The 21,692-nt window shown below is 29.6% G+C and overlaps 1 protein-coding gene across 1 annotated transcript in view; it reads left to right on the plus strand.

Annotated features, from left to right (window-relative positions):
• LOC111641372 (KN motif and ankyrin repeat domain-containing protein 1-like) overlaps positions 1–21,692 on the plus strand; it is a 56,231-nt gene that overhangs the window by 13,800 nt on the left and 20,739 nt on the right. The window contains exons 2-7 of the mRNA XM_023387529.1: positions 4,469–4,606; positions 9,176–9,438; positions 10,825–11,112; positions 11,253–11,447; positions 18,237–19,966; positions 21,214–21,553. Coding sequence (XP_023243297.1) covers positions 4,501–4,606; positions 9,176–9,438; positions 10,825–11,112; positions 11,253–11,447; positions 18,237–19,966; positions 21,214–21,553 — 2,922 coding nt within the window. The 5' untranslated portion in view covers positions 4,469–4,500. The remainder of the gene's footprint in view (positions 1–4,468; positions 4,607–9,175; positions 9,439–10,824; positions 11,113–11,252; positions 11,448–18,236; positions 19,967–21,213; positions 21,554–21,692) is intronic.

The following is a 21,692-nucleotide window of genomic DNA, read 5'->3' on the forward strand; positions in this document are numbered from 1 at the left end:
ATAGCTTAATTGTGAACATATTGCTCATTAATTAAAATGAGCAATATGTTCACAATTGAGAGTTCAAAAGTTACTTTGTGTGTGTATTTGTTTAATTCTTGAATTTAATTTGTAAGTTATAATTCTTAGCTTAAAAATAAATAATTGCAGCTATATTCATTACGTATTTCAATATTTAAATCCATTTAAAAAATTTTATTTTAAAGATTAATGACATATCAACTTTAATATCAAATTTATCTATTATTATTAACTAATTTTTTAATATTTATTTTATTATGTATACTTTCTTGACCAATAAAAAATAATAGTAAGATTAGTATTTATAAATAGTAAATTCACTTTATTTATTAACTTATGTAGTCTTAGCATGGCATTTAATGTCACTTTAATGCTTTCTTATATTAGAAATTAATGAACTTTATTGATAAGACATTTGTTTAATTTATTATCTATGCTATCTACTTGAAATGTCTGCCTACATGTGGTAGATATTAGATAGTTTGGATTCACTTTTCAGTGATTCACCATATAACAATTCATCTTAGTTCTGCTCATTATCACTTGCTTTACATAATCTATATAATTTTACTGTTTTTTTGTCTAATTTTTAACCCATCTATTTTCATTGTATTGAATTATATTCACAGGCTATAAGAATACTGAAGGTGCTTCTTTTTCATTTATTGCATTATAAGTTGTTTTCTAGGAAAAGAGCTATTAAGCAATAGACTAACACATCTTTTAATCAGTCACATATGCTTAAAGTTGCATAACACTTTAATATATAAAATAAATTATTTGAAAAATAATGAAAATTTAGAAATAGATAAAACAAAAGACAAGTGATAAATAACCTGTTATAATGGAAGAATAAAAGTAAATAGTAGGCTAGGCTATATTATAAAAACATGAAAGAAAAATTATTAAAACTTCAAATTTTGAAGATTCAAACATTTCTCAAAATTTAGTGTAAATAGAAAATGCATTTATGAATATAGGAAATCAAAATATATGGTTATCAGTTTTTAAAAAATTTTGTACAGATTTTGATACTCAAGAAGTTTTTCTAAATGTTTATTAGCAATGTTATTCTAAATAACAGTGCTATAATAAATTCATTTATTTTTATTTATATTTTTAATACATTGTATGTCCAAATTTATAAGTTATAATAGAAAAAAATTGTATACCACCAATGAGTGAAATTCAAATCTTATAATTGGCAATGCTGACCAATATAGTATGGAAACTTGATAAAAAAATTACTGTACTAAAAGTAACAGAAAAGAGGAACTTTATTAAAATCCATAAATAATTTTGCATGTTTTTCTTCAATGCAACCAATTTTGAGTCAAACGAACAGTTTGATTCTTATTGGGCTACATTAATGAATAAGATATTAAGCAATTTGGATGGAGTTAGATGGTTAATACTGTACAGAATCATTGCCAATTACACCACCCAGACCTCCAGTTTTTAATGCATCTGCATGGTAAGCAGGGGAGGTTTGTGGGTTTGAGTCCCATTCTGGGCTGATCTTTTCATCTGAAATATTCTAAATTAAATTTATTCATTTTTAGTTATTAAATTTATTGTTAAATGGAAACTTAACCATCTATCTGTGGCCAAATTGCTTAATATCTTATTCACTATTAATTAGCCTTAATGTAGCATGATAAGAATCCAGCTGTTTGTTTGATTACTAAAGTTTATTAGGTTGTTTGTATATGTTACAATTTCAAACCATTCAAAATATGCATAGAATAATTTTTAACAAAAATGCTTTTACCTGTAAAACATTCTTATTAAACTCCTTAAAAATTAGGTCTAAACATCTTAAAAATAACAAGCCATTCTTCAAAGCATTTTTGAGAAAAAAGTTCATATTCTACAATCAAATAGTTGTAAAGAGATGGATTGAATGTAACAAATCTGAACATTTTCTCTTTCTGATGATAAATAACAAGTTTTTTGAGTGCAAAAATTAAGTTGTTTAAACTACAGACTTCTATAAAGATTTTTTTTATCATAATGGAGTTTTTTGTGCATGGAATGTATTTAAAAAGTTGTTATTCTAATTTATTTGAAATTGATTTTATTATAATCAAATAAAAATGATGATAATTTAAGTGAATTTTACTTTTAAAGTAAAATTATCAAAATTAATACTTGCAAGAAATTCTGCAGTATTGTAATATATGTCTTATTGTTAGGTGATGTAATGTTTAATAATGACTATTTCAATGCTGATTTTACTTACTAATGTCATTGTCCTTTAATTTTTATCATTAGCACCATATAATTATGGTTTATAACAAGTACAAGTCCAGCTTCAAGTTATTTTTTGTTGTGAAAAGTATAAATTGTATTATTAAACTTTTCCTCCTGTCAAAAATTTATAGTTATATTTTTTTTAATCAACTTGTATAAGTCTGTTGTAGGAATTTTTATAATCTTAACATTCCAAGAATCTACATAAGCTGAATTTTTAAAAGAAAATTGTTTATCAGTGAATAACCTGTCTTACATCCATAATGATTGTCCATATATTTCAACATTATTTTAGAAAATGAAATTAAAATAGTCAGAATTTTTATTTAATACACACTTAAAAAATAGAAATATCTGGTAAATTTTTATTTTTAAAGAAACTTTAAATATAGTATCTACATTATCATTTAATAATTATATTGCTTTCAATTAAATATTTTGTACACTGGTGGATTTCATATATATATGAAATCCACCAGTGTACAAAATATTTCATATATATATGAAATCATATATATATGAAATCCACCAGTATATATATACATACTTGAATGGTCATTGAATAACTTTGACTTCACTGTTAGCTGCAAGATAATGAACATTTCTTATTGTAAATGCATTAATCTGTATTATAAAATTATGCATAAATTGATAGTTTACATTTATTTCAAAATTAAAGTTTTTGTGTAAAATAAAACTTGTTTGACATTTAAATTAAAAATGTAAAATTAAGAGTATCATTAAAGTTGTTCATTTCAGTTCAAAAAGTTTTTCATTCATTCAAGTTTTTTTCAACATTAAGGAGATTTTTTTTTATCTATCTTTAAATTAACTGAAAAATATATAAATAATAAATAAATCAGTTTCATTTCTGAGAATGAAAGAGCTTTCTTTATCAGTATGATTTAATGCTCTTTCTAATTTTATATAGATAACGTAGTTTATTATTAGAATCAATTTTTTTATCTTTCTAGTATGCTTTTAACATTTTATATGAAAAAAATTTATAAAATTTGGTTTTATTCATTCAATTATAAATTTTCTGTAGACTTCAATTTTTAAAATATTTTCAATAAGAATTTCTTGCTTTTTAAAGTTTTAAATTTGTATAAATTTCAATTTCCTCAAGTGAAAATAATAACAACACTAAAAATCAATTGTTATAGTTCTACTTTTCAATATAATTTCTCATAAAAAAATGTGTCAATTTTATTTTTAAAAATATTTTTGGAATGATTTAATAGAAAAGAAATTACATGAGATTAGAAAATATGAATGCTTAATCTCTCTTCTTAAATGTTTACTTGATAACTTAAAAGCACTTGAAGTACTTATTTTTAGTTTTTGTAGTTTCTTGTAACTTTTTATTTCATTTTTTCTGTAGTTATATAAGTTTATTTTTGTAATATTTTGCTGGGTTTGTTGTTTGTATCATAACAAGATTAAAAGAAAAATAAAATGTATGCATAAATAAAGTTTTATTATTTTATGCAATTAAAAGTTGTATAAAGACAAATATAATAAAATATCTAGTGAATGTATTCTAATAATTTATATCAATATGATGATGTATTGATTTATTCTACAATATTTTTGTAGAATATTCCACAATTATTCTAGGATGTGCATGAATATTTTAATTTTTTTATAAATTGCAAACAAGTTGTTACATTAAATATTAAAATTCTATCTTAAAAATTTTATTTCTACTTTCTGAATTATTTTTATATAAAAATGTTAAAAGTGTTAGTTACTTTTATAAAATAGAACAAAGATAATGCTACTGTCTATTGTTATTTTCATTTAAATATTAAAAAATGTCCAGTGTTTTCATTAATAATAATATATTTTTGGTTTATTAATGATTCAGATTAGTCTATTCAAAATCTTTTTAGAAAACTCTAAATATGTTTTCATCTCACAATCTTCTCTCTTCTTGTTAACTCCTGATAATGGAATCTAACACCAAACTAGTTGAGTTTTGTAAGAAGTTTTTACTTAAGAAAAACAATTTGAATTAAATTGAATTTATGTTTGGGGAATTTCCTTATCAAGTTTGTGATTAAAATTGTTTTTTTGTTTTATTTATTCTAGTTTAAATTGAATAGGCCTACATGATATATGATGATGAAATTTTCATATTTTATTCATAAATTTTATTTTGATGGAAATAATAATATCTTTTACTTTATAGAATGTAATAAAACATTTGTAAATGTTGTTAACATGGCAGCAAAAAAGAAAGATGACAATAGTATCAAAACTGTTACTATTAGAGAAGGATTTATAGAAGAAGAACGAGGAGTAGGAACAATTGAAAATTTAATATTTGGTAAGTTCCTAAAGTTAAATTTGCCATAAGTTGTAAAAATTGATGAATTATTTGGCAATAATGTAATATAATAATTTTTAAAAGAAACAAACAAATCCTAGAAGTTTTATTCTATTTATAAATTCAATTGTAATGTAGCATAACTAATTCAGAAATTAATAAGTGTATTTTTAATAATAATAATAATAAAATTTCCTTCCTTGTTACAATCGTTTAGATCTTTTAAAGAATTAAAAATGACAGTAGAAATGAAGGAATTTTTGAGATTGCAAGTATAATTTTTATTCAAAGAAATCTTTGAAGGTACAAGATAAGAACCATTGTCTTAAAAGATGCAAAAATAACAAGTTATGTTTTTGAGGAGGGGAGAATGAGACTTCTAGGAGATGCTTCCTCTGGCATATGAATTTTTAAAAATTTAAATTTTTTTTTGTTTCAAATGCTACAACAGTCATCTTATAATTTTTGTATATAATCAAATAAATAAAAACATATGAATTATGTATGCAGATATGCAAAAGGAAATAACAGTAGAATCTTTAATTAATGTTTCACTTGTTTAAGATGTAAATTTCAGATAAACAATATATCTCTTATTACTTTAAAATATTTGAATAGGCTGCATATTATTATTAAATTAATCTTAAATTCTTAACATCTGCAATGCATTTTCTGTTATTATTATTTATTAATGACTTTCTTGTTTTTACATTTCTGACATCCACAATGGTTGGAGAGAATTCTATCTATCTTGACTTGAAAAATACTTATTTATAATTATTTTACTTTTATTTATTTTGTGAAATATTATAATTTCAGAAAATCTTTTATCATATTTGATGAACAATATAGTTCTTTCTCAATTCACTATTTAACTTTTCATTAATGAATTTGTTATCTTGTTTATTTAAAAAGCAGAGAAACAAACCTTTTGGTATACAATGATGTATTGTTTAAACTACTTAAATATTCAAACAATGTTTTTTGTTTCTTCTAGATCCTTCTTAGCATTTATAATTTAAATGGAAACCTAAAAAATATACAGTAATATCTCAACTTACGCAAACCCAGAGTTACGCGATTTTCGAGTCTTGTCGATTCATCTTTTGTTTGAGTGCCACGCAACTCTCGATTACTCACTCCCCTCTCACTATTGTTCAGCTTACATGTTTGGACATGTCACACAGAATTGACACACAGTTACAATTTATTTTGTGTTATTTATTTTTGTGTTTGTTATATCTGTGTGGTGGTTTCTTATAACTGTGAACAAATCAAAAGACGAGATAAGATTAATGAGAACATTTATTAGCTTACATACATCTGACTTGAATTTTACACAAATTGCGAAATTATACCTCGACTTACGTGAATTCGACTTAAGCGGTTATTGCTCAGTCCCATCTATTGCGTAAGTTCAGGGTATTAGTGTATATGCTTTAAGTTTTGTTTGAATCAATAGATGTATGAGAGTTTTTTTAAATATATTATCATCATGTCCATTTTAGCATGAATTTTGAAATGATTATTAAAATAAAATAGATATTAGATGTAAAAGAAGAGTGAGTTGGTTCAAAAAAAGACAAAGCCTGCAATAACTATAGTTTACTACAACAAGAAATTGTAATCTAAAAACTCTACAAATTACAATGACCATGTTCAAAGAATTCAACAGTTCCAGAATAGTTGAGTATTTTTCTACTATATGTCATCTACAGAATTACTAGTTCAGAATCTGTTGAATATATTGACATCACATTTAGTAGAATACATTGATCCCCATGTTTGTGAATAATTAGAACTGAGTATTATTCCATTTCCTGATTGGTCGAAACTTTTGTAAAAGGTTTCAACCAATGGGCAGAAATGAATGATTGAATTTCTGACCATTGGTATTCGTGAACATTGAGGGTTTAGTGTATTTCATTTACTGTACCTTTGGGTAGATTAAATCAAATCATAACTGATCAAAGATTGCTGCACCAACATAATAAGGAAAGTGCATACTATTTACATATATGAAAGTATTCATTATAGCAGGGTTTTCACATCTGTGTATAAAGTAGAGGGCTGCTTTTGATTATACCACTGCACTTCGGAGTGTAAATTGAAATAATAAGAACAATGGCAATTATCATTCTTGTATTATTATTAATAAAAAAAAAGAGAGAAATCATATTTCTTGTAAATTAGATTGAGTGATACTGACTGCATACAATGCTACCACAGGCCACTGGTTGACATTACACATCAGTATTAATCCATCTATACACAATTATTAGCAACTAAAAACTGATGCATGCAAAATCATTTTGTAAAGCAAAATTTTGTTAAATTAATTTAATGTTCATTTGTTAAATGTCTAAGTTTGTGGAAAAGACAGAAACTACTGTAGCACTGCCAACCACTTGCATCAACTTATAATTTGATGTTCAGCAGATTCATTGCCATTATACTGGTTGATTAGGACCACTGTGATATATATCATGCCACAGAGGTCCTGAATCATCCTGTGTAATACGAGGGCTGTTCGGAAAGTTTGCAGCCTCACATAGAAAAACAAACAAAATAATATTAAAACTTTTTTATTTTTCAAAGTAATCTCCTCTGTTAGCAATGCACTTATTCCAGCAATGATCTAGCTTTTTTATGCCATCACAATAGGTCGATTTGTCAAGGTGTGCAAAATACTCGTTCACTTCAGAGATGACTTCGTCATTTGAGTGGAATCTCTTTCCAGCCAAGAATTTTTTTAGGTTTGGAAAAAGGTGGAAGTCACTGGGGGCCAAATCAGGTGAGTACGGTGGATGTGGAACTAATTGAAAGCGAAGTTCGTTTATCTTTTGTTCAGTGATTCTGGCGAAATGTGCAGGTGCATTATCGTGGTGGAACAGAACTTTTTTCTTCTTCAAGTGTGGCCTCTTTTCTTCGATTTCTTTCTTCAGTTTTTCCAAAAGTTCACAGTAATAGACAACATTAATGGTCTTTCCTCTTTCTAGGTAGTCAATAAAGATGATGCCTTTAGCATCCCAAAAAAACCGAGGCCATCACTTTACCCGCTGATGGAACTGTCTTTGCCTTCTTTGGTGGTGGCGAACTGTGGTGTTTCCATTGCTTCGACTGTTCTTTTGTTTCAGGAGTGTAATAATGGATCCACGTTTCTTCAGTAGTCACAAACCGACGCAAGAAATCCTGTGGGTTTTTCTGGTAGAAGTCCAAACACTCCTTTGACATCAAAGTGCGAACATGTTTTTGCTCGGCGGTCAGCAGATGCGGCACCCACCTTGCTGAGACCTTCGTCATAATGTGGTGCACTCGGTCGACAGAGATGCCTGTTGTCTCAGCTATCTCACGCGTTTTCAAACGGCGATCTGCTAATACCAAATCGTGAACTTTGTCGATGTTTTCTTCAGTGACAGCAGTTGACGGCCATCCACTGCAAGGGTCATCTTCCACACTTTCTCTGCCAGATTTAAAAAGGGCTGTCCATTTTTTCACAGTGGTGTACGAAGGAGCAGACTCTCCTAAAACTTCATCCATGTCGGCTTTGATTTGAGATGGGGTCAACCCTTTTTTCGTCAGGTATTTTATGACCGCACGAGTCTCCGTCTTCTCCATTTTTGACAAAGCATGTACAGTACACACTGACTATCTGCTAAGCTGTCATGGCAAAACTTTTTGACAAATCAAGCGGAAATTGGTATCGTCTCTTTAGCAAAGATGGCTGAATTATTCCCGCCAAAAATTAAATTGATCGCAACGCCGCATATAGGCAAGGCCGTGAACTTACCGAACAGCCCTCGTAGTTAGTACCACCATACCTATGTTCTATTAAAAATATTGGGTCTGCTGAATGTGACCAATAATTATCATCATCAAAAGGTGAAATCAGGGCATTTTGCAGATTTTCAAATTCTATCCAGATAACATTTCTAGGTAAAAACGTGAAATTAATATCTAGTAGCCAAATCTTAATAAGGAAGCAGCAAATAATGATTTGGTTGATTACTGAATATTCAGTTATTATGTCCTTCACTTGGCAGTCAAATAATCAAAATTTTATGAGTTAACAAATATATTAGAAAACACAAAATAAATTTTTTTTAAAACAAAAAAACTTACTAAAGTTTTTAACAAAATTTTATGTAAATAGATACAGTATTTGCTCTATATTGTCTACTTTCACACTATAAAATAAATTTGAAATTGAAAAAATTTGCATAAAATATTTATAACAGTTGTGTGACAGATCTTTATAGATTATTTTGCTGTAATCATTTGTTCATTTATAAGACCAGTAAATAAAAACCTTGCTTGCCTATATTAAATGTGTAGGCTCTGATACTGCAGTTAAGGCTAGATTTTCAATTGTCTGATCAAGGACTTTCTGGTTATTGAAGGATAAAAGATCATCAAGGATATCAGTTGATATTTAAAATTAATTTCTTGAAAGATTTAATTATTTGAAATTGATTAATAAAATTTAACATAATACATAATACAATAATGATCTGAAACTGTGGATATTTTAACTAATTTGTAACAAAGTGAAGTAAAAATTTTTTTCAGGTAATCAAAATGCTAAAGCGGCTCTACCCCAGTCAACAATAAGAGGTGGTGCTCAATGTAACTGTTGTCCCTATGGATATCATATTGATTTAGATTTTGTTACTTATTGTGAAGAATTATATAATGGTACTTATCATCATAATGCTAAACATCATTTATGCAAAGAACATCACAAGCATCGAAAGTCTCCTGAAATCTCTATGGGAATCCGCAGTCACCTAGCAAATAGGTTTCGCAATAAAACTGGTGATTCTTCATTACTTGTAAGTACATTTTAAAGTGAAGTTACTAAATCTTTAATAATAAACTAATATTTTTCACATTAAATAAATTTATTTATTCATATTTAGTATGATGCACTTAATGGAAATATGAAAATTACTGACCAAAATAACAAGTATATTCATTGACAATCTGTATAAATCAAAAATACATCCGAACAAGAATTTTATATTTATTAAATAATTTTTAATTAAACAAATAAAAAAAATTATAAAAATTTTTCATTAATATATTGTGTGTTTAAGTAGCTAATATTCAAATTTGAATTACATAGGTTATCTGAAAAATTCATGCTGCATTTCATTATAAGTTTCACAATGAAGATTATAATGCCTAATTTAAATCAAGCACTTGATAAATATACATTTTTATATGTGGTGGTGATCATTAAGTGTAATTATGGTTAATGAAACATATTCTGACTTAATTCTAGAGCAGTAATAACTACAAAAATTATTATTCCATGATTTTAGAATTAATTTGATAATTCTAGTATAATAATAATAATAGTATGCAATAATATGTGATATTTTAAAAAACAGTAATTGCAAGTATACAAATAGTGTTTTATTGTTTACTACGGTGGCAATTATTTGTTAACAAATGCTACAGGATTTCAACACTAATATAAATCCATAAAAGTGCATATATTTTAGAAAAAACTTCAACATTTCATATGATAAAATATTTTTTAATACTTATTGTATTAATCAAAGAAACAGATATGGTCATCTCTCCTACATGTAATAATGCTGTATTAAATAGCATATATCAAAACTTTCTACAGGTTTGAAATTATTTCAGATTATTCTTGAATATATATCTATTATAATATCATTTACATATAATTCTCAACTACATTTAAATGTGTGTTTTAAAAGTTCAGAATGATTGAAAAGACTGGAGATGAATTTTTATGAACCATACAATGTACAGTACACTGGGAAAATGACTAGATGGAAAGATAATACATTCTTTATTCTTACATCAATGACAATAATTTCCTTAATGTTTTATCTGTCAACACAAGGCTTGATTAATATGTATACAATCTCCTGACAGTGGATGACACTAATGTTAAAAATCCTGGAGAATGCATTAATGAAAGCTGCAACAATCTCCTAACATCTGAAAAAATTGTTTTCTACTAAAAGAAGTAGAGTTGTTTATACAATGATAATCTTAAGAGTTACTGCAATATGATAACTAATATATCAAACCAAAATCAGTGTTTGTTGTCAAAGTAAATACTGTACGAAAATTACCATTTGGAGTTGGTCAGTGGTCACAAAGCATGGTTTTGTTATCTAGTTCAGTATATTTTTGTTTTATTATTTGAATTTATATTATTTTAATTTTACTTTCAGAAACTTGATAATTCACTCAACTATAATGAAAAATGGAAGGCATATCAAACTTGTCATTCACATGACTCTCATAAATCACCACTAACACCACTAAAAATTGGTATTAGTATTGATACAACAGATGCACACTTGAGTAATATTCGTTTATCTCCACAATCTCAAAATGATGGACCATCTTTAACACCACCATTTACAACTTCGCACTCTCGAAGTGGATCCAACACGTCTTTGTCTTCCACATCTACAGAATTTAATAATCATTTTCATCATTCCAACAATTCTTCTAAGGTTTTCTTTATACTGCTTTTACTAAATTTTAATTAAAAAATAATTATTAATTTTATGATATTTAATAATGTAATTACTAATTAAACTTTAGCCTAATAGATTACTATAATAATTTGTTTATAGTTTTTTAATTTTTATAGTGCACATGTGGATCACAGCAAATAGCAGATACTATGGCTGCATTGAATTCAGCTAGTGTTATCCAAAGTGGCTTACCACCAGGTTATGTTGGCATAAATACAAATGTATTGTCTACCATACGATCTCAAGTGGCCACCAGTCTACAGCGCATGAAGGAACTTGAAGAGCAAGCAAAAGCAGTACCTGTTTTACAAGTAAGATGATGATGATGATATAAATTAACAATTGGGAATGCAATAAATATAGAATTATTATTTTATATTTTTTTTTATAAAAAAAATTTTAAAATACAGATTACTTTACATTAAAAATAAATTTAAAGAAAAATTCAAAAATTATTCACATAATTTTTCCCTAAATTTTTATCTTTTATTGTCAGATTGAATACTTTTTTTTTTTTTTTTTTACAAAAAATTTAAATTTATATTTTTTTTTATAAAAAAAATTTTAAAATACAGATTACTTTACATTAAAAATAAATTTAAAGAAAAATTCAAAAATTATTCACATAATTTTTCCCTAAATTTTTATCTTTTATTGTCAGATTGAATACTTTTTTTTTTTTTTTTTTACAAAAAATTTAAATTTATATTTTTTTTTATAAAAAAAATTTTAAAATACAGATTACTTTACATTAAAAATAAATTTAAAGAAAAATTCAAAAATAAGGTACAGTATAAATGGCTTTGTTTTTAGGCATGTTTTTGTTAAATTTGTTTTTCACTAAAAGATTATTTCTGCAATTTGTATAACATCTTTAAACATTTTCATTCTGAGTTGATTCAATTTCCATTCCATTATTTGTTAAAGTATTTTATGCTTCCTAATTTTTTTATTCTCATAAATATGTAAGCATTTGTAAAATTTTTTATAGTTATTAATTTTGTTCAATGAATGCTAAGAGAGCTATGATTTACACACAAAAGGGTTGTTCTATATTAATTACACCAAAATATCTTGATTTTTGTATAATGTAAAGTTAATAAATTTGTAACAATTATAATGCAATACGGTAGTGGCCATGGAAATAAAAACTGAAGTACAGTCGACTCCCCCCCTATAAGATCATAGATACGTTCCATTTTTAGGAATCCGATTTCTTACGAGTCGTTCCAATCACAGCCCGACACGTGTAAAGGTTACGGACTACGGCTGATTGAAAGGTTTTCTTCCATAAAATTAATCGATTCTAGACTAATCCGACTCAACATTTCCAAATTACGTATATATTTTTTGGAAATAATCCGTATAAACTATGCTATAAACAAAAAATTGTAGGATTACTAACAGAGTGTGCACCGAGTGATGCTTGTTTTTGTTGTGGAGCGTCCCTCCGCGACAAAAACAAGCATTAGCAATGACGAAAGTTTTCTGATGACTTATTTTTCTGCGAAAACTTCGTTAAACTTCAGAGACATCATTAATATAAATAATTTTTATCGCCGTTGAATAAGAAATGTTTCTTTCACAAGAAATGTATAAAATTACAGTACTGTATTAGACTTACGGTACCTAATTTACATACTGTACAGACGATAGTTAGCGTAAAATCTCCGTAGCGTAACGCCACGCGGTGGAAAAAATATATATAATTATAATAAAGTTACAATAAATTAAGTTAATATATATTTATATATACAGTACATAATTTATATATAATTAATATATAATTATATGTACAGTACCTAATTTATATAATACTGTCCAGACGATAGAAATTTCTCCGTAGTTGGCACTACGGACGGCGGGAAAGTAGTTCGGCTGCCTGATGACGTTTGAGGTAATTATAGGGGGTGTTTTTACTGTTTTTTACGGATACCGGTCACAATTTTTTCGTAGTTTTATAGGAATCGTAATTATAGGGACCGTAATTATAGGGGGGTCGACTGTAATGCAATTTTTAAAATTATTGTTCCTTGCAGATCTGTAGTAAAAAGATTGCTTTTCATTGGCTGACCAAGTCTACTGTAGCATTCTTAACTTAAAGCATCTCAACCTGCAAGAACATACTGTGTTGTAATCATTGCACAGGTATAAAAACAAGTGCACAAACTGCACAATGTTGGCTTTTAGATTCACATTTCACAGACAGGTTTTTCTGATCTAAAAAACATGTGGAATCTGTTATGAACTCTATTTTCTTCATGTGTGTGAATTCTGATCCCAAAAGTTCTCATTCACCTGTTTTTCCCTGTTTTTTGTGTTGGCAAACTGTATATTAGTCTGCATTTATGCAATCAGATCTATAATAATTAGTGATGCAATGAATAGTATATTTGGCCTCAGGCTGAATACTGAATGTTCAGCCAAACTATTCGGCTTGATTAACGCACGTATGAAAATTGGTGCGCAAACCGCATTATGGCAAGGATCGCACATCCTGCTCTCTATTGGCTCACTGTCACTATGCTTCGCCAATCGCGTTAATTCTTGACAGTTATAGTGAACATACATGAGCGTCATGGCAGTATGTGATAAGTGATGATATCAAATGTGGATAACAATGAAATGACCTACACGTGTAAATAACAGAAAAAGAACAGAGAAGGACTGCGCAGTGAAAATGTGAAATTAAATATGAAATTGAGTTGATAACGTAATCGAACAAGTTGAGGCAGCTTATTGGCGCGAAATTCGCTGCTGTCAATGCCAAATAATTGTTGTCATAGATTTCAGAAAGGTAAATGCTTGTAACGAAAGTCACTTAGCGTGCATGGGCAAAAGCCTGGGGCTGTTCAGGCTACCAAGCTGTCTGGAACTTCAGTTATGATAAATAATTTTCTACAATGAAACAAAAAACTTAATTTAATTTTCAAGTTTATAATAAGGGATGATTTCATAAAAATGCTTTACAGATCATTAGATTGAAACTTAGGTCATAATAATTAATGTGCTCACTCAGTAAAAATATTCATACAAATTTTTTACACTTTTCACCCCTTTAGAGTTGAATTTCGTAAAATCTTTTCTTAGCACACCTACACTTAAAAATTTACAAAAGGAACAAACCCTCAAAGTTTCTAGCACCAGTAGGCTCTGCATTAATTATCCTATCAGGACTTGTTCTTTTATATACGAGTGTATAGATGACTAAACTATATAATAAGTAGGTAGTTTTCATTTGATTTGTTACCTTTTGTTGATCTCTTTAAAATTATTTACAAGGGGACCTTACGGTCTCGGAAATTCAGTTCGGAATGAGACTTTGCAGGTTAGTAGTATACCTCAAGGGTGTCCACCCAGAAGAATTGTAAAGCGCACTAGCCAGAAGATTCCGAGAAAAAGGGCTCAAAAGTTTTAAGCACAGCTCATATACTGGTTTATTATTTGAATTTATATTATTTTAATTTTACTTTCAGAAACTTGATAATTCACTCAACTATAATGAAAAATGGAAGGCATATCAAACTTGCCATTCACATGACTCTCATAAATCACCACTAACACCACTAAAAATTGGTATTAGTATTGATACAACAGATGCACACTTGAGTAATATTCGTTTATCTCCACAATCTCAAAATGATGGACCATCTTTAACACCACCATTTACAACTTCGCACNAGATTCCGAGAAAAAGGGCTCAAAAGTTTTAAGCACAGCTCATATACTGGTCGATTTTACACTATGGCAACACAGCGAAATGGCCGAGTCTGTAGTGAACTCACTTGCTATGCAGGTGGTCCAGGTTCCATCCTACCTTTGGCTAACCTTTTTTTTAATTAATTGATAATATTTTTAGATCATTAACTTTTATGATCTAAAAATATTATCAATTAAAAAAAAGGTTAGCCAAAGGTAGGATGGAACCTGGATCACCTGCATAGCAAGTGAGTTCGCTACAGACGCGGCCATTTCGCTGTGTTGCCATAGTGTAAAATCGACCAGTATATGAGCTGTGCTTAAAATTTTAGAGCCCTTTTTCTCGGAATCTTCTGGCTAGTGCGCTTTACAATTCTTCTGGGTGGACACCCTTGAGGTATACTACTAACCTGCAAAGTCTCATCCCGAACTGAATTTCCGAGCCTGTAAGGTCCTCTTGTTAGTTATATTACTTTTCCTTTGATCTTTTACATAAACAAGCAAAAAATTGCTCTTTCTCAAACTTAAAATGTATGTTCAGCATTAATAAAAGTTACAAAAACATAGTAAATTAATTATTTTAGCTATTTCTTACTCCTGTCTTTAGGTGTTCAGCCGAATACCGAATAGTAACCAAATATTTGTTGCATCATTAATAATAATTAAAGATGGATTAATCCAAAATCATGTGTGTTATGTACAAAAAATGCACCAGTTTCTCTCTCCTGATCAGTGTTGCTTTAATGAGTTTTACAATGAAATAAAGTCTAATATTTCTCTCCTTTTTATTTAACTTTTCCTTCTCACTTTTGCATGAATGCAACTAGAGGGAAAACAAGGCGAATACTCCTGTTGACATGTGACCTTGGTTTTTCCTCTCCTGTTGCATTTCTCCCATCTGCATAATCATGGTTTTAGGCCTACACTGTCTGCATCAAGCAATTCCTGTTAAAATTTCCAGTAAGTCGGAGGGTGTGGGGATGCATATAATTAATGGTGTCAGCAGACTTTGCTTTATAAATGAATCTGTGAATGCAGAATATTACAAAAACATATCTGCCAACCCAATTCCAATAATCAAGAAATAATTTCATGACATGAACTTGTTCCATGATTATTAGAATAAGGTTGGCAGATAAAACAGTCATCCTGGAAGATACATTACTTGATCTTATGTCAATATGCCATGATGAGTATAGTGTGTCATCTAGTTTTTTTTTTTAACATTAGTGTCACTTTGTTAAACTGACTGATGCATTGTTGTTTAGATAATGTTACTACAAGAGGTTCAAATCAGATGCCTAACATGGTCATGTACAGTCTTACTGGCGTATTAGGGATGAAGAAATTGCAAAGAAGTCTTCTATACCAAACTCTGAAAATAAATTATAGTTGCAGGAGTGTATTAGAATACTTGAAGAAATTTATCCACCCTGTCAGAACATCACATTTAAGTTTAAAAAAATGCAATGTGAAATAACATTTACTTATGAAAAGTGCTCATTAACAGTATTGATGAGGCTGTGAAGGCAATTCCTTATGGCAAACTGTTCATGCAAATTTATTACAGCATTAAAATTCTTTTAGATTTTTGACTATATACAATATCATAAGACATGAAAATTGCATCACCGATATAAAATGAAGGTATTTGGCTAACTACATACCATATATTTACAAATTAACTCATTCTAAACAATTAAGATAAAAATCTCATATAGTCATAATCTCTTTGGTTAAACACACTACAGTGGAACCTCGCTTAACGAGCATAATTTGTTCCAGAACCTTACTCATAATGTGAAGCACTCATTAAGCAAAACAATTTTTCCCATAGAAATTAATGAAAAATATGATAATGCGTTCCATGCTGAAAAAATACTCAAATACCATATTTACTTGCATATATGACAAAGTTTTTATTCATTTTTCACTGCTTCAAAATCCTAGGTTGTCCTATACACATGAGTGAAGGATCCTTTGCATTTTTGCGAACTGTGTATAGTTCATGCTACCATTATAGCAGTGCACTATTGAAGTCAAGGTGAATGTTGCTTTTAAAGAGATGATCCAAAAATATCTGGTCACTTAGCAATGAATATTTGTGCATTCTGAATCATTAAAAATAAACAACTCATCCTAGACTGCAATTTCTAACTAACTAAAACACGCTCAAGAAAACCTTTAAACATGCAGCCGTATTTATTAAATTTAACGTTTTCGGTCATATTCTATGACCTTTCTCAAGAAAAACAGAAAAAATCGAACTCCGAACTTGAATTAACGATACAAGCGTTTTGGAACGTTTTTTAAAAATAATATTCTACTGGAATAACGCCATCTCTATATAACGGTTGTCATTATATAAATACATTAGCTATTAGAACGTTAAAAATATGACGTTCCGGATATAAAATAAAGATAAAAATAAAAATACAGACATAAAATACCAAACATACACAATGTGTTTAGCAAATACATTAAATTAAGAATTTTTGCCCTTAAGTAAGTTGCCGCTGTCCATCGTTCTTGACTTTATAATATACTTGCTCGCCAGGCTGCCGATACTTTGCTTGAATCTCGGAAGTTGATAGCTAATCCTTTTTGGCTTGCTTTGCAGATATGCCAGGCTTCAGCATACCGGAGGTGCTTTTTGTCGCGAACTATTTGTATCAATCTGGCTTGGTCCCATTCAGCTTTGACCTCTTGAGGGTCAGCTAAGACGTAAGTCGCCAGCGCTGTGCACGGTTGTTCGCTTCTTATGTTTCTCTGGTGTTCTGCCATCCTTTCTTTGAGGGATCTTCCGGTAGCTCCGATGTAGAACATCATATTCTGCCTCCGCGTGTCTGTAACGGGGATTCTGTAGACCCCTGGAAGAGCGTTCTTGTCTACGCTATCTTTATCTGCCCTTAGCAATTGATAAATAGTAGGATTCCTTTTGTATATTATTCTCTTCTTCGTAGCTGCTCCTATCCGCCTATAGACACTGCTCAGTGAGGCCTTATATTCCATCATTGTGAACTCTTCTGTATTTTGTACGTTTCGCACCTTGCTACGTGTNGCATCCTTCTAAATATAATTATATTTTTATTATGGTGCTTCTCTTGTTGATTTTTCTGGATCTGCCATTGTATTTAGATTTAAATAAAATATCACTTGTTTATTTCTTTACTTTTTAATGAGAAAATTATTAAGTTTTCTGCACACAGAGAAACATTAATAACTTATATTGAACAAAGACATAATAACAATAAATAATTGAAAGCAGTTTTTAGAAGCAAATGGCCTAAAAATGTTAAAAACATTTTAAAATTGAGATTTTTATTAATTAAGTTGATAATTTATATATTTTGTTTACAAATCTTTTTATGGATGATTACTATACATATTTTTTTATTTAGGTAAAACTCTCTGTATTAAATGAAGAAAAACGATTACTATTATTACAGTTAAAAAATAAATCCCAAAATTTAGAACAAAAATCTATCAACAAAGGAGAAAATGACATAAAAGGAAATGATGACAGTTTATCATATGCTGCAACCTTACCACGATTTAGAAAGCGAACCTTATCAGGAACATCTTTGGGCAGGAGTGAAGTTCCAATGTATTCAAGCACAGGACACCTAACATATAGTCTTGATGAACCCTTAGAAAAGCATAATGTTATTGATCTAAAAGATTTCCATTCTCATAAGAGAATCTATGATAGCATAGAGAAATTTGTGAATAGTGATAATGATAGCATTTGTTCAGTGAAGGAACTTAGAAATGTTGGAACATCTTGTGCTGTTCTCACAAGAGACATTGGGGTAGGTCATGTTGCTGAAAGACAAAGGTCTGTTGGTATTGGTGATGAAAAAATATCTACAAATCCTAATAAAATGTGTGTAAAATGTGGAACATCTACAATTAGAAGTGATATTTTATTAGACTCACTTTCATCATCTGAATTTGCAGGAAGTGAATCAGATGGTGAGAGTAATAAATTTTTACAAAAAAGAATTTTATCAAAACAAATCAAAACATTGAAAACTGAAGATAAAGCTGTTTTAACTGATCCCATTGTTGAAACTTCCAAAAGTCTAAAATTAACATCTAATAAAGGTGAACAAATTTCAATACTTCCATTTCCTCTTCCTTGTACAAAATGTGAAGAAAAAGCCGCAATAAAATATAAAAGCATTGGAACTAATCCAAAATTAATCGATACATGTTTCAAGTCATCTGGAGTGAATACTGATCGTGTTATATTAAAACATTCTAATGTTTCTACAGATAATCCTAAATTACTTACTGTTGGATCTATTACTGACAAAATACTTTCAGAGTCTGTAGATATAGAAACAGAACTTTCTTCAAACGATATTGATGCATTACTCTTGCTACAGCAGAAACGTAAACAAATGAAAGACAAAGGAACTGGGGTACCCCGACCATTACTTGCTAATGTCAGAATTCAAACTATTTCAAATACAAAAGATTCAGCAACTTCTATAAATATTGAAACTCAACCTATTGGAATTCAAGTTAACATACCAGTTAAAAGTCCTGAAGAGATTAAACAGGAATCTAGCCAAACTCTTCCAAGTCGTTTTCAGAAACATAGTTTTGAAGAGAAAAAGATTATTAACAAAAGTGTACAAACTGATAATATTCAGACAATTGATGCTAGTTGTGGAAGCTGTTCCATTCATGATACATTTTGTAATAGATGTGAGTTACGACAAATGGAAACTATAGGTGTCGGTGATCAAAATTTATATGATGTCTTATGTGATCGTTGTCAAAATGTAAAACTTACAGATGTTGCTGTTGGAGAAGAAAAGTTTCCTGTCTTTCATTCCATTGGAATTAATACTGTTGAAACATTAGATAGGACAGTTTCTTCAAGTGATTCTGGTATTCATGTTTGTGATAAATGTAATGCTAAAATAAAACTGGTTGCTAAAGATTTAGTTGATAAAAACATGGATAATGTTCTTCATTCAGCTTTTAGTCATACTTACAAAGAAGACAATATAACTAAAACAAAAACATTTGTAAAAATTAATACAGAAACTGTGCAAAAAATTACTTCAAATCAAAAAATTGAAATCAAAGAAAATAATAATAATGTAACAGAAAAAGAGTTAGTATTAAAAATAAACTTTTTGCTGTCACATGCATTATAATCTTTTGGTTTTGCTATGTGGGTATCAGGTGCATGGAAAAGTAATCTTCAAAGCTGATAGCAGTCACTCAGGAAATACTACATTTTAAATTCACTCAACAGATCGGAGAATGATGCTTTGTGGAGTAAGAGTGAAAAAGAGAATTGTAACAAAGCTTCAGAGGGAGAGTCCAAGTAGACGAAAGGTGATAGCGTCAAGAAAACATGGTTGTTTGCCTTAATACGTGCATTTGATGATAATTTATTTGTGAGTAAAGATCAAAATAAAGAAAATTAGATTTATTAATCCAATTCTAATTTTATTTCGTTTAAAGTCGCACCTTGTCTTATACGCGAGTAAATATGGTATTTTATGTATAACATTTATTCAAAGAAAATTATACAATATACATTGTTAAGGAGTGTGAATCATTATCATCATTTCTTCTAGCACAAAATGAACCAACCTGAAATTGCAGAAAACAAAAAAAAAATCACAGATAATAGCATGACGGAGCATGCACACAATCTGGGACTTCCCTCTCCTCATCACTGCATCACTCGTTATGCAGTCATTTTTAAAAAATTTGATTTGCTCATTATCCGAGGTTCCACTGTATTACATTTTTAATGCCACTTGCTGGAGATTGTATAATATATATATATATATATATATATAAAGTATTTGTGAGTATATTAAGGCTGATTGTGACTTCTTTTGTTANAATTAAGAATTTCTGCCCTTAAGTAAGTTGTCGCTGTCCATCGTTCTTGACTTTATAATATACTTGCTCGCCAGGCTGCCGATACTTTGCTTGAATCTCGGAAGTTGATAGCTAATCCTTTTTGGCTTGCTTTGCAGATATGCCAGGCTTCAGCGTACCGGAGGTGCTTTTTGTCGCGAACTATTTGTATCAATCTGGCTTGGTCCCATTCAGCTTTGACCTCTTGCGGGTCAGCTAAGCTTACTCACACTGCAGCAGTACCCAAGACAGAAACGAAGAGCTGTGTTATATCAGTAAAATGGCTAAGAGGTATGGGGTTAATATTAAAGCTATTACCAACCAAAGTAAGACACGTAGCAAGGTGCAAAACATACAAAATACAGAAGAGTTCACAATGATGGAATATAAGGCCTCACTGAGCAGTGTTTATAGGCGGATAGGAGCAGCTACGAAGAAGAGAATAATATACAAAAGGAATCCTACTATTTATCAATTGCTAAGGGCAGATAAAGATAGCGTAGACAAGAACGCTCTTCCAGGGGTCTACAGAATCCCCGTTACAGACACGCGGAGGCAGAATATGATGTTCTACATCGGAGCTACCGGAAGATCCCTCAAAGAAAGGATGGCAGAACACCAGAGAAACATAAGAAGCGAACAACCATGCACAGCGCTGGCAGCTTACGTCTTAGCTGACCCGCAAGAGGTCAAAGCTGAATGGGATCAAGCCAGATTGATACAAATAGTTCGCAACAAAAAGCACCTCCAGTACGCTGAAGCCTGGCATATCTGCAAAGCAAGCCAAAAAGGATTAGCTATCAACTTCCGAGATTCAAGCAAAGTATCGGCAGCCTGGCGAGCAAGTATATTATAAAGTCAAGAACGATGGACAGCGGCAACTTACTTAAGGGCAGAAATTCTTAATTTAATGTATTTGCTAAACACATTGTGTATGTTTGGTATTTTATGTCTGTATTTTT

The sequence above is a fragment of the Centruroides sculpturatus genome, unplaced genomic scaffold, assembly GCF_000671375.1.
Source record: "Centruroides sculpturatus isolate CEXI.00-Female unplaced genomic scaffold, Cexi_2.0 scaffold196, whole genome shotgun sequence".
NCBI lineage: Eukaryota > Metazoa > Arthropoda > Arachnida > Scorpiones > Buthidae > Centruroides > Centruroides sculpturatus.